General features: G+C 44.3%; 1 protein-coding gene across 1 annotated transcript in view; it reads left to right on the top strand.

Annotated features, from left to right (window-relative positions):
• Positions 1–5,593: 5,593 nt before the first annotated feature.
• The window catches only part of LOC147889916 (proteinaceous RNase P 1, chloroplastic/mitochondrial-like), a 50,802-nt gene continuing 35,626 nt past the window's right edge, over positions 5,594–20,769 (top strand). Inside the window, exons 1-2 of the mRNA XM_087390435.1 lie at positions 5,594–7,410; positions 8,366–8,464. Of these exons, the coding sequence (XP_087246561.1) occupies positions 5,629–7,410; positions 8,366–8,464 (1,881 nt within the window). The 5' untranslated portion in view covers positions 5,594–5,628. The remainder of the gene's footprint in view (positions 7,411–8,365; positions 8,465–20,769) is intronic.

Genomic DNA, 20,769 nt, shown 5'->3' with positions numbered 1-20,769 from the left:
AACTTTGGAGGCTTGGGTAGAATCGCCGCCTGTCTCCCATGCCACCTGGACATGACATTGCTGGCAGAATTCCTCAAGGCATATGACAACACCAACATTGGCTTCCTACGAGATGCAACAGGCAATCCCGCAACATATGTCAGGTGTTGGCAACACCTCCTTCCAAATAGAGGCTCAGAGGTGTGGTCCCCACTACAAACAAGAGTGGTGGGGTTTACACATTTGCCTAGGGGGTGGCTGCGGATGTATAATAAGGGTGAGCTGCTCACATGGAGGGGGGTTTATGATTGGGAGACTATAGGATCAGCATTCTAAGAGTATATGCCCTTGCTCATATACTACAATGCCCTGCATTCAGGAGGTTCCAAAATGAGAGCCTCCTAGATGTGGACTCTTGGATTGTTGGAGGTGACTTCAACAACCTAGAGTTTATAGAGGACAAGTAGGGCGAATCCTCTTTTTCAAAGATGCCGATAGCTGAGAGGAGCATGTGGAAGTAGTTTATCATCATGATCTATGGCAAAGATCCTTGGTGGGAGGCGAAGTTCTCTAGTCTCCCCCATAGCCATGTCGGTGATTGGGCAATGTAGGGGAGGATTTCTTGCAAGTACCACGATGTCTAATCATTCATTGATCATTCTACACCTTGAGTAGCCCTGATAAGGACTCCCCAAGAAAGGAATCCAATTTCCAGATGCCTTGTTCTAGGAGAAGGATGTACAACATGTGGTCATAGAATTTTTCTAACAACCTCAGATCCCCACTAGAGGGAGGGTGGGCCCTATGGGCAGCAAAAGCGATTCAAAGGGGCAACGAGGAGCTTTAGTCTTTGCCACCTCCTATAAGCCCACGAGAGAGCTTTGAGATGAGACTTGGCTTCCATTAAGTGTCTTAGGGAGTAAGACTCGAGCACTCAATTGATGCAGGACATGGATATTCATCGAGTAGAATTCTCTTATCACGCATCCAAGGCCATATGGATATAGCAAGGTGACAAGATGACCAAACAATCTTTTCAAACCACTGCGGTAGGTAGGGACATAGTTGTAGAGATTGAGAGATGGGAGCAAAAATATGCACTCTAACTCTCATAAGATTCTCTAGATAACCACCAACTCCTACTAGAGTTTGTTTCAATCCAAGGATGATTCTCTCTGAGTACGTGCAACTCAAGAGATAGTTTGGACTCATATCTCAATGGCAATATCTTAGAGCATGACCAGGTAGGTAGAGGAACCTTTCATCGATGAGGAGCTTTTGAGGCCCTCAAGTGCCTCCGTCCATAGAATTTCCTTCGTGAGGATGGATTGACACTATCCTTCTTTAGGTGCTTCTTGGATAATATTCACAGACCTCTTTGAGGGCTTTCAATATAATTTTTTACTCCAGTTCTCTTCCACAGTCTTTGAGTTGTGATCGATTTTGTTTGACCTTGAAGGGGGGGTAGGGCTGATCTCGGTAGTAGAGATTGATAACTTTTTTGGACACCACATGCAAGATCTTAGCCAAGTTTGTGAGACTATGGTTGCGGCCCCACCTTGTGGATATTATTCATGACATGCAAATAGGTTTTGTGGCGGGATGGGTAGTGAGAACAATTGCCTCCAAGGTAGGTACCAGAGGGGGAGGAGCAGGCTCAGTGGGGTTGGGGATGTGAAGAGAGAGGGATGTTCAAAGGTGGGGGAGCATGGGCCGAGGGGCAGTTGGGGACGAAGAGGCTAGCTCTCCTATGGCTGACATTGGCTCCATAGGTTCTATAGGTAGATTAAAAAATGACTCATTCTCTAGGATCTGGGGGCGGCCTGAAGGGGGGCCTTTCAACTGTTCCCCCTGAAAAACTGGGAAGCCGCCTCTCGCCCTCTCTCTAAGTCTAGCACATCTCTTCCAGTACTTCGTGGCCTTCTTAATAGGCTTCTTTCTCTCCACATTTGTCCACTTCCCCTCATAGGGCATCACCCATGGGGACTAGGACTCTTGTTGTTGTTCATACTGAAGAGGTTGTTGTGCTCTATCCACTTGGGGCTCCCACAAATGCCTCTGTCAAGTCTGCATGGAGGGGAGGAGGTGCTCTCATCTCTATTCTCTAGAGCAATCGCATGCCCAATGGCCTAGTTGTTTGCAACAATGTCCTGGTAACCTTGAGACTTCAATCCTCTGGTAGATCTCTCCCTCGTCAAGTAAATTGCCTCTGCAAGGGACTCTAGACTCTCTACAACCAGCTTGTGGAGTTGGGGAAGCTCCCCTTCATCTATGAATACCAAGGTTGTTGTGTTCCGTGGGGACTCTAACACTATGCCAAAAGCACATCCAATGGAATGAAGGATGGCCTTGTACTCTCTAGGAGCTATGGGATATGGAGCATCACCAAGAAATGGGGCATGTGATGGGTCATGTCGATGTCTTCAACTATGAAACCATGGTACCAGGGAAAAAGATACACCAAATGTGGGCCAAGGAAAATGGGACTTTGCTCAACAAGTGCCAATGTGGCATCAAGTGAGCTCAACTAGAGAAATAAAACTCCTCTCCCATAAATGGTGACCTCCTAAATGTGGTTCTCCTCTAGCCCTACACTTGTGCTTGCAACCAATCTCAGATCAGACTCCTTGAGAGAGTGAGTCCAACATTTTTGCGCACCACAACCCTATCCTACAAAGATTGAACTGCTAACTTCATCGGTTGTTTATCTCGGGGAGAAAGTAACACCTTGATAGTAGTGGGAGTCAAAGGTGTTGCCATGAGAGCCCTTCGTGCCAGACAAAAGTCTCCACCATGCTTCTTTTCTCCAATATAAAAACCAAGAAACTTGCATTATGAAAAAGTATGACGTGGTAGGATCAAGATCCCCACTAGAAGGCCAACCACAGATTTCAAGTAGGGGGATGCCCAAATCTTGAAGGGCTGGCAAAACCAGAAAACCAAAGGCTAGCAAGCCATTGAAAGAGCCTTCAAGAGGTTGGGAAAATAGTTTTTGCGAGCTTTGAAATGGAAGCTAGGAGGCTCAAGACACCCACTAATGACAAAGAGTTGCTGCTAGTCAACTCGACTTAGAGAGGAAGCCCAAGAAGGAGGTGTAGTCCAAAGGCGAGTAGGCTAAAAACTCTCGAAAGAAGGCAAATCTTCAAGGCTACTGCTACAAACACATACAACTAGTTTTGGGTGACTCAGGAATGTCTATTGTGCATCGAATCCTTTGAAACACCCACCAATTGTCTTCAAAGAGCAACTCGCAAGCTATGGACTTATTGAGTTGAGCTAAGAGCATGAAATTTGCTCTAGAGCTTGCTAGTTAACCAAGGATTGACAAAATTGTCTAGAGGCCAATTGTCTCCAAAGAGTAGCTCACAAGCTATGGACTAATTGAGCTAAGTTGAGAGCATGAAATTCACTCTAAAGCCTGCTACCAAGCTGACCAAGGACTGCCACCAAATGGCGTAATACGAGCAACTATAGAGTCTTTTAAAACATGCACAAACAAAGGGGATTTGTTGGAGAAGCTCTGGGATCCACTAACTTCCCATAGGCCCCATGAAATGAGGTCAAGATGTTGGTGGTTGAATGGCGAGATGCAAGCGAACCAAATGGTGGTTGACTATTGAGGTAGTGGTGAAGCAAAAGGCAGTTGGAAAGAAGAAAAACAAAATGAGTGAAGAAGGAAGGCGAAGGAGAGAGGTGGAGAGTTGGAAACAAGGAGAAGAGGAGTAAAGCAATGCACATGCAAACAGGGAGCTTACGAGCTCTTCTCCTCTGAAATGAGATCGTCAATCAAACATTAGTTCTTCTTCACATATCTATCTTGGATTTCAAATCCTTTGACTTTGGTGGCCTTCATAATAGCTAGTTCAGGTGCTTGTGGGGGTAAGACTATAGCTTCCTTTGCCAGCTTATGAGAATCTACTTCTTCTCTCATTGAAGAGCTAATATGCCTTTGACTCTTCATTATATCCCATGAATATGCACTTTCTACTTCTGGGGTTTAGCTTCTTTTGTTTCATCCTTGTGAACATGCATAAATGCTTTTTGTACAAAAAATCTTTAAATGAGAGATGCCAAGCTTCTTACTGTAGTAAACTTTGCGAGTCTTCTCCTTGATTTCCTTCATCATTGCCCTCTTAGGGATGTGCATGACTGTATTAACCACCCCAATCAATCTTGGAAAGGTTCTTCCCCTTTGCTAGGATGTGCATGCTGTAGTAGGCTTCTCTAATCCCATTCTTCTTACAATAATTGTCAAAATATTTCGAAGTAAATTCACCTCTTTTGTCGATACTGAATATCTTCAATTCCTTTCCCAACTCCTTCTCAACCTTGGCCCTTTATACCTTCAAATTTTCAAAAGCTTGTGATTTCTTTGTCAAGCAATATATACAAATCGTAGACCTAAAATAATCAATAATGATAAGAAAAAACATAAACGTATGAATGACTACGTTGACATCTTCCTTCATATGTTGAAATCTACCAACTCTAGTGGGGCTTTGGCCCTCCATGTGGCCTCTTTCTAGAAGGCTCCCAGTGTTGCTTGCCTCCCTTGCAAAGTTCATAAAGATTTTTACATTATACTATTGGTGGAAGTCCATCTACCATTCTAGCCTTTTTGCATCCTGAAAGAGTATTGTAGTTGATATGACCAAAGTTTTCACACCCTATGAGACTTTCCTTGAACCATTAATGAATTGATAAGTACACATTGTTCTCCTTTATTCTTAGTGCCAATACCTTTGTCTATCTTGACTTCACCAAGATTCCCTAATTGTCAAACTCCACCTTTCCTTGGTTTTGCCATCTGACTAACAGAGATGTGGCACTTGAAGTACATAGGAGATTACCTTCTTAGCCCTTTTTTAATATTAAACTAAGTGTTGTTGTATATCCAAATACAATGAAACATTTTGACAATATTTCATGTCCAAAATAGTTGAAAAGTAAGATCTAAAATATAATATGTTTAAAAGGTAGATATCTAGCACATAGCTCTTGAATTTAGAACGTGTTGCCACCACAAATCAAAAGCATCTACTAATTTTGCAATCTTTAGTCCTACTCAATAATCTTTAGTGCCCAATTAGCAATCCCATCTTCTCTAAATCTTCAAATTCTAGTAATTCTATACAATCCTAATCAATTATTGTCAGAGATACTTGCTCAAGCGCTTTACTATATGAGAGAACATTTCGCTTAAGGATTGTGATTATAGGCTCTATCGAATCAATGCAAATTTGATGATGCATGTACTTAGGAGTTTCAATAAGGATCTTGTCATCTTCAAACCCAATTGCATGCGAACCAAGGTAGGTCAAATTTTTAAGGACGTTGCCTAAGAAAAGCTTGGAACTCAAGAGCTTGTTGCATGGAAGTAGATTCCACAATTCCACATCAAGAAAACATTGAAGGCATGCAATAGATAGACACGAAACCATAACGCAATACTACTTGCATTAGTTAATACAAGCATCAATGCCAACGACGCCCTAAAAAGTTTTGAATGATATGTCTTATATTTATTGACAAGTTCTCTTGAGTATCATCTTATGACGCTTTTAGACTCAAGGAAGTAAAATGTCGACCATTACAAATAAGAGTGTCTCATGAAGAGCGAGAAAAAGAAATAAAACAGTTTGGGGAGTGATGCATCCATGGCTCATGGATTTGCCCTGCTCTTCTTGCTCTTGCTCTTGCTCTAGTACCACCTTCTCCATTTTGCGCATCCTTCGTCTTCGACCGCCCCTGCCCCCGCCCCTCGCATCCGCCCGCTTCTCTGCGCCTCCCCTATCTTCTCTAACTTCTCGCTTTTCCTTCCGTTGGAGGTTCTCCTGGACCGATCGGAAGCTTCTCACAGCTTTGGAGGGAGGTTCGTACCACGGAGCTCCTCTCGCGTTAAGAGTAGATTACCTCAAAATCTCTTCTCGACATGCGGCTAGCCTTTCGACTTACAACAGTAAAGGTAAACGACAGCGGTCACGTTCCAGCAAAGACAGGGCCCCAGAGTCTGCTGGCTCGACGAAGCCTCCTACTAACGCTAAAACCTCATTGGCACATAACGCCTCCAGTCGAGAAATACAAGCTGCAAGAACTGTTGCAGCCAGGAAGCAGAACAAGGTTGACGTTAAGGGGTCTGATGTTCTCGGAACCATAAACAATACGTCCAAGGATACTTCTTCACGTGAAGGTGAATCGTCAAGAGCGGCTAACAGCGCTGAAGTTGGAAATTTGGAGACAGAGGTGCGTACCCAAAAGGCTCCTTTGGAAGTGCCGGATATACAGGAGAAGGCGAGAGTGAAAATGGAATCTACAAACAATCTGTCCGCAGAAAACGGCGGTAGAGTGTCAAAACGCTCAAAAAAGAACCCCGAGGAAGTGAAGATTTTATTGGAGCTTAATATGTGCTCGAAACATGCCGATCTTCATGGTGCTCTAGAGATCTTTGATAAAGTTAAAAGGGAAGGAGTTTTTAAGTTGAAGCAACATAACTACAATGTATTGCTATACATTTGTTCTGGGGCTGCTTCGGGCAGTCTAAGCAAAGGGAAAAGCGGCAGCAGCACCAGCACCAGCAAACAGGTAAACCAAGGTGTTCAAAGGGCAGACGCGCTGATGGAGATTGATGTAGAGCCCTCAACTAATACTCGTGACCCAGCTCCATCACTGGAGGAGGGAGCATCAGACAGTGAAGAGGTTCGTTTTAGCCCACAGGAAATGGAACTAGCATCTAGGAGGGGATTGGAGATATATGAAGATATGTTACAAGCAGAAGTCCCCCCCAATGAAGCTACTTTTACGGCCATCGCCAGACTGGCCAATGCTAAGGGAGATGGCGATTTAGCCTTTGAGATGGTGAAGAGAATGGCTGCTGCAAACATAGCTCCAAAGCTGAGGTCATATGGTCCAGCCCTGTTAAGTTTCTGTGAATGTAACGAGATTCGGAAGGCATTTGAAGTGGATGATCATATGCTTGCTGCTGGAATTCTTCCCGATGAAAGCCTACTAGAAGCTTTATTAAAAGCTAGCATGGAAGCTGGGCTTGAGGATAAAGTATATTCCCTGCTGCAGAGATTAAGGACTACTGTGAAAGAATTTTCAGTAAAAACTGTAGAGACCATCGAGAGTTGGTTTAACAGTGAGGCTGCTGCGGCTGCTGGAAAGACATCGGCAGACAAATTGCCATCAAAGGAAGAACTCACAGCAGCAACAGAGGCTGGAGGTGGAGGCTGGCATGGTTTGGGTTGGTTGGGCAGGGGAAAATGGAAAGTGAGGAGAACAACTTTAAACAAGATGGGCTCATGCCTGACCTGCGGAGAACAATTGTGTACCATTGATTTAGACCCTCAAGAGACTGAGAATTTTGCAAACTCTGTTGCTGAATTGGCCTGCCAACGAGAGAAAAATTCAAATGACTTCAAGGCATTTCAGGTACGCACCATGTGCCCCTGTAGGCAGTTTGAAAGTATGACATGTGATGAACACCCTATCTTTGGTATTTTCTTTTAGGCAATTTGAAAATTGATTGTCAACGTTGGGATGTGTCTGACATACGACAAACACGCCATATTCTGACATGTGACAAGCCCCATATTCCATATTCCTGAGCTAGACGAGTTAGTCACCCAACTCAAGAGGCCAGGCTGTCATTGTTTCGTTCATGCAACTTCATTTTGAGATGACCATAGCTATCTTTCTAGTGACTGTTTTGGCCTTTTTCAGTCATTGTCGATTCATGTATGTTAGAATCATGGAAAAGGTGTCGGCTGTTGTTGGATCTGACAAGGAGAGCACTGAGCAGGGGGGGGGGAGTATGTGAGACTAAAGCAAATGCAGCTCAAGGATTCTGTGAGGACTCAGGATACACGTGCGGACATGCACTGCACAAGGGAAACACTCCTCACCGAGATGGTCAAGGAGAAAGATAATGATATATATCAAGAGAGATGGATGTGGGGTAAACTGAGCTCCAGCATAGTTCATGCAAGCTTCCAGGTGGTCCTTTTCAAGGCCATGAAGAAAAGTTCAATCTCGACTGCTTGTTTTTAAAGACATTGTAAGGTTAGATTTGGGGCATTGATGTGTCTCACATCTCAAATATGTATAGCGACACCTCAAATGACTCCTAACTCTTTGATCCTTTTAATATCAGCATTCCCTTGAATCATGTTAGAATGCTTTGCAAATCTTTTTGTTGTCCATGTCTTGCTTAATCAAGCATGCAATTACTGTGATCCTTTTCACAACACGGAGTTTACATTTAATTTACAGGTTGCCTTGCTATGTAGGTGATCATCGTGCTGTCATTTAATGTGGTTACTGGCATTTTAGGCTTGAAGGGTGATTTATTCACAGGAAGTTCGTTTCCCCAATTTATGTTTGGCAGAGGTGGTTAGATAAGAATGGGCCTTTTGATGCCATTATGGATGGCGCAAATATTGGATTATATAACCCAGCTCTTTCCCAAGGATTCAATTTTCTTCAGGTATTAAACTTAAAACGCCGCTGATTCACGTCCTGATTCCAGTGATTACTGGTTTGTATTTTTGAACTTAGTAACGGAGATACCTCTCTTTCTTAGATTTTAGCACTAACCAGTCTTTCTTTGGTTATGTGCATTTGTTAAATTCGACGGCCATCGATGCAGAAATTTGATCATGCAGGGCTTTATGAACTTTGACGTAATTTTGGTCGGTGGCTGATTAAAAAAGAGTTTTTTTGATTTAAAGTCTGTTCTTCTGGAGAAAGACTGAGTAATAATTCTGGTTTTAGCTTTAGTAGTTATAGGTTTTTAGAACTATGCATGCATGATTATTGAATGCAATGTCCAAACAGGTTTAGTCTCTCTCTCTCTCTCTCTCTCTCTCTCTCTCTCTCTCTCTCTCTCTCACGTTATCATATGCTCATGAGGTCACTACAGAGGGACACAGCCCATTTGAGTTGATACACGATGACATCACAGAGTTCTCTAGGCAGGAAGACACCCTCCTTCTGGGAGACTTCAATGCACGGACAATAGATAAACAAGTGGGCTTGCTAGACTTTGCATATGAGAGAGTTCCCCACATGGTTCCGGAGCTAGATGCAGCAGAGCTTGCGATTTTGAGACACTTTACAAATGCCTCACGTGTGAAAACGTACGGGCGATGTTTACTTGAGTTGGGAGCAGTTCACGACCTCTTCATTTACAATGGCCTTCAGAGATGGCCATCATTTGGGGGACTCACGTGTTTTCCACATGGTGGTGGGACAAGCACAGTGGACTACCTACTGGGCCCATTAGCTTTTGCCTTGCGGATACACGACCTGACAATAACCCCCCCCCCCCCCTTGAAGTTGACCGCTCATATCTGGCCTTCTGTATCTCTGTTACTACGCCAATCACAGGGAGAGCTCTTGCCACGTTTGCTCGTACCCAGATCCACTTTGACCGTGCCCTCGACCCAGTATATGTGAGTCACTTAGCCGGAGAGCTTCCGGCCCTATTGGGAGATGGTATAGACCTTGCCCATGCCTTGGACACCCTTGCCTCCATAGTATAGGACGTTGCCACTAGATGCTTTCCTATGACGCGATCCACATGGACCCAAGATGGAAAGATGCCCCAAAATCCTTGGTTTGACGATGAGTGTAGAGAGGCGCGAGCCCACCTCAGATGGGAGTGAGCCTTGGGTCAGTTGACGTCATCTAAGGCACAATGGATCTTTCGACGGTTGATATGCCATAAGAGACGGGCCTTTCTCACACACATGATGGATGAAATTATCAGATCATTTGGAGGAGGAGAAAAGACCACTGGATGGGGGCTTCTTTTCGGAGGGGAAGCTACCCATTCCCATCACCGATCTAGGGGTGTGGCACACTTATTCATGCTCTTTATACGAAGTTCCGATGCAACCACCACCAGACATGTCCTCCATGCCAGGCCCACTATCTGCTACTTGTTCACTACATAGAATGTACGGGCTGCACTCTGTCGGCTATACAACTGGAAAGCAAAGGATCATGAGGGCCTACGGATTGAACATTTCGCACATGGGGAGGAGATCTTAGCCCCGGTTCTAGCACATATGTTCAACCATGCTCTATGTCACAGTTTCCCACCTGCATGGAGTACCACCACTATTGTACCGATACACAAACCATGAGTCCCCATGGTTACCGGGAACTACCGCACCCTCATGATTGGCCACACATTGCCAATTGGCCAAGATTTATGGATCGGTACTACAGAGGGAGATTAACAGTCATAGAGAGCCAGGAGGGCAGCAGGCACTAGGGCAGGTAGGATTCTGGAGGCAGCATTCCACTCTAGATCACATCTTCACTTTGAGGATTATCTTTGAGGAGGCGAAGTCTAGACACTAGAAAGTATACGCTTGCTTCGTAGACTTTCGGGAGGCTTTCGACATCGTCTCGTGATCCCGCATGATCAAGAGACTACAGGAGATTCAGATCCAAGAGAGTTTGATAAGGGGTGTGATTGTCTATATTAGTCTGTCAGGGTGTGATAGCCTTCTCCTTTAGTGCTAGCCTTCGTCATGGCTGAGTTTACCCTTCATCTCTGGAGTGCCGACAAAAACTCAGTACAAAGACTTTGTATAAATGGATGCTCAAGTATGTCTGGGTGTGTGGATTTGTATGTGTGAGAGCATATTTTTATACTATGGTCTACACACACTGTTGGGCACTGATGTTGTCAATGGGGATGTCATAGTAGCTAGTTCCTGCTATGCGTGATGGAGTTTATGGTTCTCAACCTTAGAGTGACTATCACGAGATTAAAATTGCAATATGTTGTGTTTTTAGAGGATGAGTTTGGGAATGTTCCTGGATTCATCTAGGTATATGTGGTAGTCTATATTAGTCTGTCAGAGGGAGAGTTCGTGCTCTCGGTGGTTTGTCGGATTGGGTGAGAGCACGATAGGGGTGAAGCAGGGCTGCTCCTTCTCACCGACCCTTTTCAGACTCTACATTGATGAGATCACATCTTTTATATACCGCCTAGGGGGTGAAGGATAATTTTTGGCCGACCTCATGATATAGATATTGCTATATAGAGGTTTTCTGTAGAGAAAGAAAGAAAGAAAGTTTATTAAAGTCTTCGGAAGACCCATGTCTCTACGAGACTATGAAAAAACCTGATACAAATCCAGCTGGAGGTGTGGCGCTACTAATCGAGCATCCACATCCATACAAAAGCAGAAAAGTTGTATCCTACATAGTCTAATAATCATCTACAACATCACCATCATCAACTGTTGTCATAATATAGAGTGAAGTGTGCTCAAAGGACAATGTGGCCCCTCTCCTCATGAGGTACGAGGGAGCGATAGCATGGAATCATATACGGAGTGCTGTCGGTCCAGTGCAAATGCAATCATATGCTATCTCTCTTGGTCACGGTTCTACGTCTGACGAGGGCGACAATCATATTTGTCGGTCTAGCTCCCACTCTGAACATGGAGGGGATGTCCCCAAGTGTAATATGTGCATCAACCCTCTGCCATGTCACTGGCTTCGGGTTGCGATCATGTTTGAGACTTGAAGAGCGGGATCCATGTGGTCCGACCGAAAGAACTCAATGATCACACTTTGAGAAGAGTCCACTGGTGTTTGCTTCTCATGTCTATGAGAGCGGAGTAGGTGCTCATGGTGCCTAATTGCCTCATGAATGAACGTGGCCATGCATCTCTGATCTGGAAAAGAGAGAAGTTGGGATAACAGCCCAGAGATATTTGTGAATAGACAATAAAAACGTCCCCTGATCTCATAGTAAACAGGGCAACTGAAGATGAAAGGTTCCTCCGACTCAACCTCATGTAGGCTACACAAGGTACATATGCGCCTCTCCCTCTATGTGAGGAGACCCGAAATTGCCCAATTGAGATCCTCAATGAATGGGGTAAGTGAACCCGTGTATACTTGGGTGGGTCAATAAACCCCTTATCTGAGAGATGTAGGCAATGATCTCTGTCAAAGCTAAGCTTCACTGGGAGCTCAGCCGATACCCACCAGGTCCGGAATGTGTGTAGTTGTAGAAAATCCTCCCGTGTGACTGGGTTGACCTCATGATATTGGAGTGGGGAGAATGGCGCATCAATGCTGTATTGGAAAGGAGCAAGTCTATCCATATGTAACGCTAGTCGCTCAAACCAGCCCACTGTGTCCGCATACCAACATCTGTGGTCACCTCCCGTTGATAGCGCCATGGAGGAGGACAATGCTAACCACGGTAGTCTACTGCATCCAGAAGTGTGATCTCTGTATGCCTTGACTTGATACAAGTAGGTAATGACCTGAAAAGCTGCATCAAGCTGCAATTGTGAAGATCCAAACTCAGCGTGAATGATTTGGTGAGGGAGAGGGACTGACGGCTTATGGCGAATCATTCGTGAGAGCATAAGAACTTGTAGTCGCTCCACATGGGCATAACTTGTAGTCGCTCCACACGGGCCTACTCCGTATGTGACGAGTCTGGCTCCTAACAAGGGCTGCCATACATCCTTGCTAGTCGAACCAAGGAGTCAAACATTAGACATTTGGTCCGAGGGTCCTGAAAATGTGAACGGAAGCACTGCCTCTCCAATGTGGCTAATGAGGCATACCCTCTGCTTAGGCGAGCTTGCATTGCTTGTCTCATGGCCAAAATGGGTCCACAAAAGATAACCCCTAGGTAGGTATATGATGAAACAATCTCTACCGGTGATCCGTTAAAAAGTAAATCTCTCCCGATGCATCGTGACCCGAGATGGATTGAAGATCATGACCTTGGTTTTACCAAGTTTTACCTTCAAATCATGTGTAGTGCATCAAGGTGTCTTTGGAGCACCTTTGCTGAGGACGATAGGAGTACCACATCATTTCCGTAAAGCAATATCTGAATTAGAGTGCCAGTAAGAGAGCATCTAGCCCCCCTAATGCCTGCATGACTGCCTCAAAGCTCATCGATGTAAAGGCCAAACAAGGTGGGTGATAAAGGACATCCTTGTTTGACCAGATGTTCCTAACTTTCAAGATTTTATGTACAAAGACGCTAGTGCTTTTGGAGAAGGAATCTATCCTCGTGACTCTTGTGAACTGAACTGCACTTCAAGAGGAGATTCTTGTGTTTTCTTAGATCGTAGACTTTCTCAATCTACCATAGGATTAGAGGTTGATATATACGATAAACGTGAACAACCTGAATATAGTGGTTTACACATTAAAAAAATGTCTCACATTGACTCAAACATTTCTGATTTGGCAAAATATGGAGTCATTTCTTCCCAATTCCATAGATTTTCCCGCCTTTGTACAATTAAGGATTCTTTTATCACTCAATGTAGTAATTTGATCAGTTTACTATTACACAAGAGGTATAATCCAAGGAAAATAATAAAAAAAGTACACACAATCTTAGATATGAAGTCTTTTATCTATGGTGTATCGGCCTCAGGTATGTTTAGAATGATTGAACATAAGCTGAAAACAAAAAGCAGGGAGCTGAATAGCCCGTTTTTCTTTTAGTTTCAAAAGAGAGTTTGAGTATGCTTGTGCTTTCTAAGTTGGAAATGTATTTTTGCCTCTTTGTAGGAAACGATACATAAGTGTAAAGGGCCATTTAGCTTTTTATGTTTTAAAAGAGAGAGAGAGAGAGAGAGAGAGAGAGAGAGAGAGAGAGAGAGAGAGAGAGAGCGATACTCCAGTTTTTTGGAAGATTTTGTTTCTTGACTTGCTTGTTTATTTTTGCTTAGTCACTTGCTTCCTTTCTTCTTTATTTCTTGTTTTCTTTCTCTTTTGTTTATTTGTGGTATTTTAGTAAGTACTGGGTTTGCCCAAGAGACTCGGGTCTTTAGAAACCCAGTATAGCTGCTTATGCTTGGGCACTAATGACGACATAAGTGTTGCTTTGCTTGCTAAGTATGTCTTCCTTTTGTTTTTCATAAAAGTTTTTGTTTACCTCTTTTTTCTTCTCTTTCATTTTCTCTTTTATTTTCTGTGTAGATTTTTGATCTTTAGAACAACAAAAACTCTAAATTTGTATGATTGGACTTATTCTAGTCTTACAAAGGTATATATCCTTGTTTGACCCCAATCGTACTCAGAATCTCCTCTGTCCACCCAGCTCCTATTCGGACTATGCCTGAGACTCTCTCGAAGTGCCATAACTCTGTGCCCTCGCCTCCTCAATGATATATCTGAGCGTGAGGATGTGGTCCATGGTCCCATGATCATGTCAGAACCCTGCTTGTCCATATGCTCTGAGCTAATAGTCCTGTAGTTCCCCGGGTTCATTTGCCTTATGGATAGGTGAGATAGTGTTAAGAGCGTAGGCAAACGGCTTCATTAAATAGGTTTGCTAGGATTGGGGCGAGGATGTTAATCCCATATGCAATGAACTCAGTGCATAGACCCTTATGATCTTTTGCTCGGCCGTTATGAAGCTTCATCACCGCATCCTTAACACCCCCCTTAGTGAAGAGTGTACAGGAAGTAGGGCGAGGTATGTGTGACAGGTCAAGAGACGCGGGATCTCATATAACGTGCGTGCGTAGTCATGCCAAAATCTAGTGTCGGTGAGGGGTGAAGTGGCCGTCTCTCTAGAAATCTCCGCCAAAAGTCTTTGGAGTTATTACTAAACAAAGTGCCCAGTAATTCCTCCTCGTTTCAACGGATAAACTCTTTTTTCTTCCTGCGAACTAATCGACGATACTCGCATATCGTGTTAGGTTCTGTTGGAAGATTATGTAATTCTAAGTTGGCGGCATAAAGCCTTTACACTCGTCATCGTACCAACTATTGCAAGCAATGGTCCGCAGTGGTGGTGGGCAAGTAGTGTGAGGGAAGGCGTGAAGTGCAGCCTCATGGAGTGAACGGGTGATCAAGGCAGCACGATTCTCTAGTAGGGGAATGAAGTCAACTTAGGTCAAACCTGCATCCTCTAGGTCAATATTTGGTAACATAATAGAGTCATCTCTAAAGTCAAGGAGTGACACCTAGCATGCTCTTGTCCTCGCGTTGAAGTCCCCAACCAGAAGGACTCAAGAAATGAACGATATCGTGATAGAGAGCCGCAAATGGTGATTTCTTAGTCTCCTCTCGGACATCTCGGGCAAAGTGTGAGGTCTCGGGGGTAAAATACAATACTGCAACGAACAAATCGTGGCTGTCTGTGTGTCGAATCTGGATCCAATGGAACCTAGAGTGTAAGTATGTCTTCTCTATTGAAATGACCCCCAAAAGAGAAGACCTATAGAGAACTGCTACTTCATCGGACCCTCGTACTCCTTGAGTGTCCCTCATCTCATCTCTGTAAGTTGCCTCCCAGGTGTGGCGCTCTGGACTCTGATGTGTCTCTATATAGAAGACTATGTCATGACCTATATAGGATTCTGAGAAGTTCCATGGTTCCGACCATAAGGTACCATTACAATTCCAAATGGTACAGGATAAGGTCTCGGATATTTGAGTCCCATAGACCCTGCCCCCCTATGTGGGAGAGGGGCCTTGTGCCCGACCGGGGACCTGTAAAGAGTAGTCCATTCGTAATACCACCCACTTCTCGTCCTTTCGGGCATGATCTCGCTGCTGTATCAGAGTGCATCTCTCCTCTACCTGTAAGGTGGTGAGATTCTCATCCATGGAGATCGATGGGTGGTCTCGTAGGACGGATGTATGTCTTAATGTTGCTAGTCGTGCATATGCATCATGAAAGTGTATAATGAGGAGCTACTCTCGATTCGGGTCTCTCCCCACTCGCCAGGCCCTCTTGATCCCACGCTCTGCTACCTCGAGAGTGGTGGCCATGAACCTAGCCACACCACTCATCGGTGTGCTCTCGGTGTGCAGGATACCACGAACCCTGATGTTGAGAAAGAGACATGACAATCAACCACAAAGGTGATGATCTTCAACACCTCACGCGCAGTGCTTCGTCTACATGACTTCATGGACCGAGGATTAGGGGCGATTGAGACAGAGGAACATTTTCTTTGTGTCTGCCTTGGCTACTATGAGATCTGGGGATGCCAACGTTGTCTCTACCTGGAGGGGAGTGGCTTCGGTCCACTCCCACGATTGATCCACTTCCATGACCAAGTCTGCATTGGGCTCATGATGGAGATGCGCCGGCATAGGGAGACATTGCTACGACAGATCAGAGAGTAACAAGAGGCGACTAGGCCACAGGATATAGAAACTGACCGGGCATAGTGTTGGCACATGGAGACACTGCTACGATAGATTGGAGAGCAACAGGAGGTGACTAGGCCACCGGGCACAACGACGCGTCACATACTTCTATACTCAGCTTCAGGAGAGAGCGGAGTAGGGGAGGAGGAGCTAGTTGACATGAGGGCAGCATGGATTAGCAGAGAGAGCTGACACAATGTTGCCGAGAGAGAGACGCAGAGACCACTCGCGAGACAGAGAGCGCCCTGAGCATATTCTATTGAGGTTCGACCTATCAGAGCTTTCCTCAGGGGAGACTAACAGAGACAAGGGGTCACTCAGAGGGACATAGCTTAGAGGGTTCAAAGATCCAGGAGACTGCGTCCCCCGTAACAACGTAAGACAGCTCGACAGATGTAAATTTGAGATATCTTCATAGCTCACTAAAGAGCCGCCACTACTGTGCTGTGCTTTGGTTTTTGAGTCCCAGCTCCGAGATTGATTTGATTCAGTTTGTAAAGATTGATTGATTGCGATTTTGCTAGAGCTCTTGAGCTCAACAGATCAACGTAGATTACTCAACAAGAGCTCTAGCGTGCCCTTTGCTCCAGCCCATTGAGGCTTGTATGAGCCTTCTTTTTGTGCACTTTGTCCCACAGGCCCGCGAGGCCTCCCAAGGACGTTAATACATCTTTCTTTCTTTCTTTCCTTCTCATATGCTGCTTTTATGGATATACAATTTAGAAGCATGTCACAATCTTTGACACAACTTCTTTCCTAACCTTTTACTTACGGATGGTTTGATGGGTGGTCGTTCGTGAAAGGGTATTTCCTTTTGATGGGGGACAACCCTTCAGAAGAGGGGCCAACTCTAGGGAAGAGACTCCATGAACGGGACACTCTACGTATAGGTACATGACGTACACCCTCTCACAAAGAGTCACACCCTTTACAAGGGGCACACACTCTTTCTACTACATTGTCATAGTAGCTAGTCCTTGCTATGCGTGATGGAGTTTTATGGTTTTCAATCTTATGAGTGACTATCGTGAGATTGAAACTGCATTATGTTGTGTTTTTAGAGGATGAGTTTGGGAATGTTCTTGGATTCATCTAGGTATATGCTTCTGCCGTATTAGCGGACGTGCAAATTTCACCTTGTGAAGTTTTTGTCCAAGTTGTAGCCTGCTGGTATTGCGATAATTCTTTCTATCTTAAATGGTGCGTTGCCTTATCAGCTAGATTTTGATTTAGATGCTCGTTTGGGAGAGACTAAAATGAAATCGTTTAGACTTCACAAGCAGTTGTAGCTTGAATGAAGAGATTTGGACTACTTTTTGATTAGCCTTCTCCTTTAGTGCTAGCCTTCGTCATGGCTGAGTTTGCCCTTCACCTCCGGAGTGCCGACAGAAACTCAGTACAAAGACTTTGTATAAATGGATGCTCAAGTATGTGTGGGTGTGTAGATTTGTATGTGTGAGAGCATACTTTTATACTATGGTCTACACCCGCTGTTGGGCGCTGATGACGTCAGTGGGGATGTCATAGTAGCTAGTCCCTGCTGTTCGTGATGGAGTTTATGGTTTCAATCTTATGAGTGACTATCGTGAGATTGAAACTGCACTATGTTGTGTTTTCAGAGGATGAGTTTGGGAATGTTCCTAGATTCATCTAGGTATATATACATTATCATTCAAACTGTCCGGCATTTTGATTCAATTCATATCTTTGCTCTTTGCGATCACTACATCATCATTCAAACATTGTCCGACATTTTGAACAACAAAAAATCTAATTTGTATGATTGGACATATTCTCTTTTTGGACTTTAGAACAACAAAAAATCCAAATTTGTATGATTGGACATATTCTAGTCTTACAAAGGTATATTGTCCGACATTTTGATTCAATACAGATCTTTACTCTTTGTGATCACTACAATTTCTTTCTGCAGATTACTAGGATTTCTTATAGCGGGAAGCATGTTTCAAGGGTTAGTTTATTGAAGACTCCACTTTGCATAAGCTTCTTGCCATCGTTGTACCTTCGGTAAGTCCTTCAGTTGCTGTAGCCTAAGCTTTTAGAGCTATCATTAGGCTCAAAGCTCGTGGCCCTACTAAAAGGAGTCTCCATCGACTCTGAGTGGCCAAGTTTTGGCGTATTTTAAGCCTTTCTGGTAATAGTTCTTAATAGCAGCCTGTAATGGGCAGCTAATCTGGCAGGCTGTAGGTGAACAGAAACTAGGCATGTACCAACTACCACAACAAAGGTCCAGATAAATATAGAGAGCTTGATTGCTCCAGCCAACTGCAGTGGAAGGCTTGCCCAAGATCGCACTACTTTTACTGAGATCAGACTCATTCTGTGTGCACATGATAGCATAAGATACAACACAGTGTACAGCCAATAGAGCAGCCAAAATAGCATGTATAGATGATAGATCGAGTACAAAATGTACCCTCAAATGTACAAGCTGATAGAGATGGGGGTGGAGGATAGTGAGCGGAGAGAGCAAAACGTGTAGAAGAGTTATTGCTAGAATGAGTGACGTACAACAAAACTAGGGTTGTGTACCCTCAAACCAAAATGAAAGCCCTAACTAGCCCAAGGGGGAAAACCCCCTAATTGGGGTTAATGGTGCCCCTTTGGTAAGGTGTCCACACTAACGCACAAAGACATCTTACAAACCCCCCTCGTAGTGATAGTGCAAGGTGATAGGTCAGTCACAGGAGTAAGCCTAAAGCTTTGCGGAAAGCTTCAAACTTTTCTCTGGGTAGAGCCTTGGTGAAAAGATCTGCAACATTCTGATGTGTAGGACAGTAGATCAAGCTGATCTCTCCTGCAGAGAGAATAGGATAGATGGCTGCAAACTACCATGAATATCTCCCATCAATCTCCTGCGCCATACACATTCTACTGTAGTCGTGAAGTCTGCCTTGTACTCAGCTTCACATGATGATGTATTTACTGTGGATTTTTTATTGCTCAACCAAGAAATGCATGAACTGCCAATAAAAAAACAATTGCCACTGTGAAGTTTTTGGTGTCATAATCACCAGCCCCATTCTGAGTCACTGAAAGCATGCAACTCAGAGTCACCCCCCGCTGGCAGAGAACAAACGTCTGAAAACCTGCTTTACCGCATCTCAATGCTGTGTCTTTGGGCTGTGCATACAGGTATCTGCTCAACTGGGATGCACTGAACTGAATATTTGGATGGGTATTGCAGAGATATGCGGGGCATCCTACAGCTTGAATGTGTGTGACAGCAGCAAATAGCTCACCTGCATTATGCATGCACAGCCCCAGCCTAGGCTCCATTGAAGTAGTAACGGCTGAAAATTGAACCTTTGTGACAGTCCCTGTATATATTTGGACTGTTTGAGAACAATGCCCTCATCTGTTTGCATAAACTTCATGCTACCATCGTAGTGTAACAGCTGCAGATAAAACATCTTTCAAGATCATTCTTTAAATCTGCAATTTTCTCTTCGCTTGTGCCTGTGTGCAGCATATCATCCACATAATCAGCAAATCATCTTGTCCTTCTTGACATATAGGGTTTACTTTCAGTTGGACTGTCCTATAGATCCTGACTAGTCAAATATGTATGAATCTTCTCATAATAAGCCCACGAGTGTCTTCCTGACCAGGAACCTGAAAACAAACAGGTTGACTCACATATACTTCGTCATGCAAGTCCCCATTGAGGAAGGCTGTTTGATGTTGAACTGATGTACTTTCGACCCAAAAAGAGCAGCTAATGAAACAATGCATCTGGCGGTGGTTCATCATGGAAGTGGGCCCAGGTAGAGGTTTCATGACTATCCCATCCCCCTTTACTGAGAATAACCCTTGGCAATTACCGCTGCCTGGAACCTATTAATGTTAATGCAAGACAAAAAGGCATAGGGTTCTTCCACAAAGTTGGTTGTAACATCTTCTCCATCATGTGCATTAGGAGCTGATGCATATGAGACAGCCATACCTGAACCCCTTTTCTTTTCTTTAGCTATGCGCTTCTTACATTCTTCTTGATCAATTGCTTTCTTTCCAATTGGCAAATCCACCAGATCCCATGTAGTGCTTTTTTTTTAACAAACCAACTTTGACTTCATCGCTTTCATCTAATGCTCACTGTTTGGAGCCTCCTCAAAGTTATCAGGTCTTTTGTATCACACAATGAACTCATCGAGGCTGTAGTAGCATGGTTTGCTCCTCCTGTCCCTTTCGAACCAGCCCTTGTCCTCGTAGAGAGAGGGGCTAAAAGTCTGCTGTCCTACAGAGTTTGAATCAGCCACCTGGGGATTGTTCTAGGTTTCTATGAAGCACTCCTCTCCTCTCACGCAGGCACAGTTCGTGAGGCCATGCAAGGCCTTGATGTGATGCATAGACGCTTCTGAAGGCGGTTTCGTTGACGAGATATGCCAGAGAGCGTGCAGTTAACAGTGACTGACGTGGCAATCTGACAGGCTGACATGGCACACACGTGGCAGACATGTGGCACTGATATGGCATTGACGTGGTGTTGATGTGGGTCTGACATGCGACAGGTGATGACATGGCAAATTGACACGTGGCATACCGATGTGGCAATGCAATAACAATGCTGATGTGGCAAACTTGCTATGAACCCCA

Source organism: Dipteris shenzhenensis, chromosome 19 (genome assembly GCF_047967505.1).
Source record: "Dipteris shenzhenensis isolate YYH24624 ecotype China chromosome 19, Dip_SZ_1.0, whole genome shotgun sequence".
In the NCBI taxonomy this organism is placed as follows: domain Eukaryota; kingdom Viridiplantae; phylum Streptophyta; class Polypodiopsida; order Gleicheniales; family Dipteridaceae; genus Dipteris; species Dipteris shenzhenensis.
This window is presented reverse-complemented; position numbering and strand designations above follow the sequence as displayed.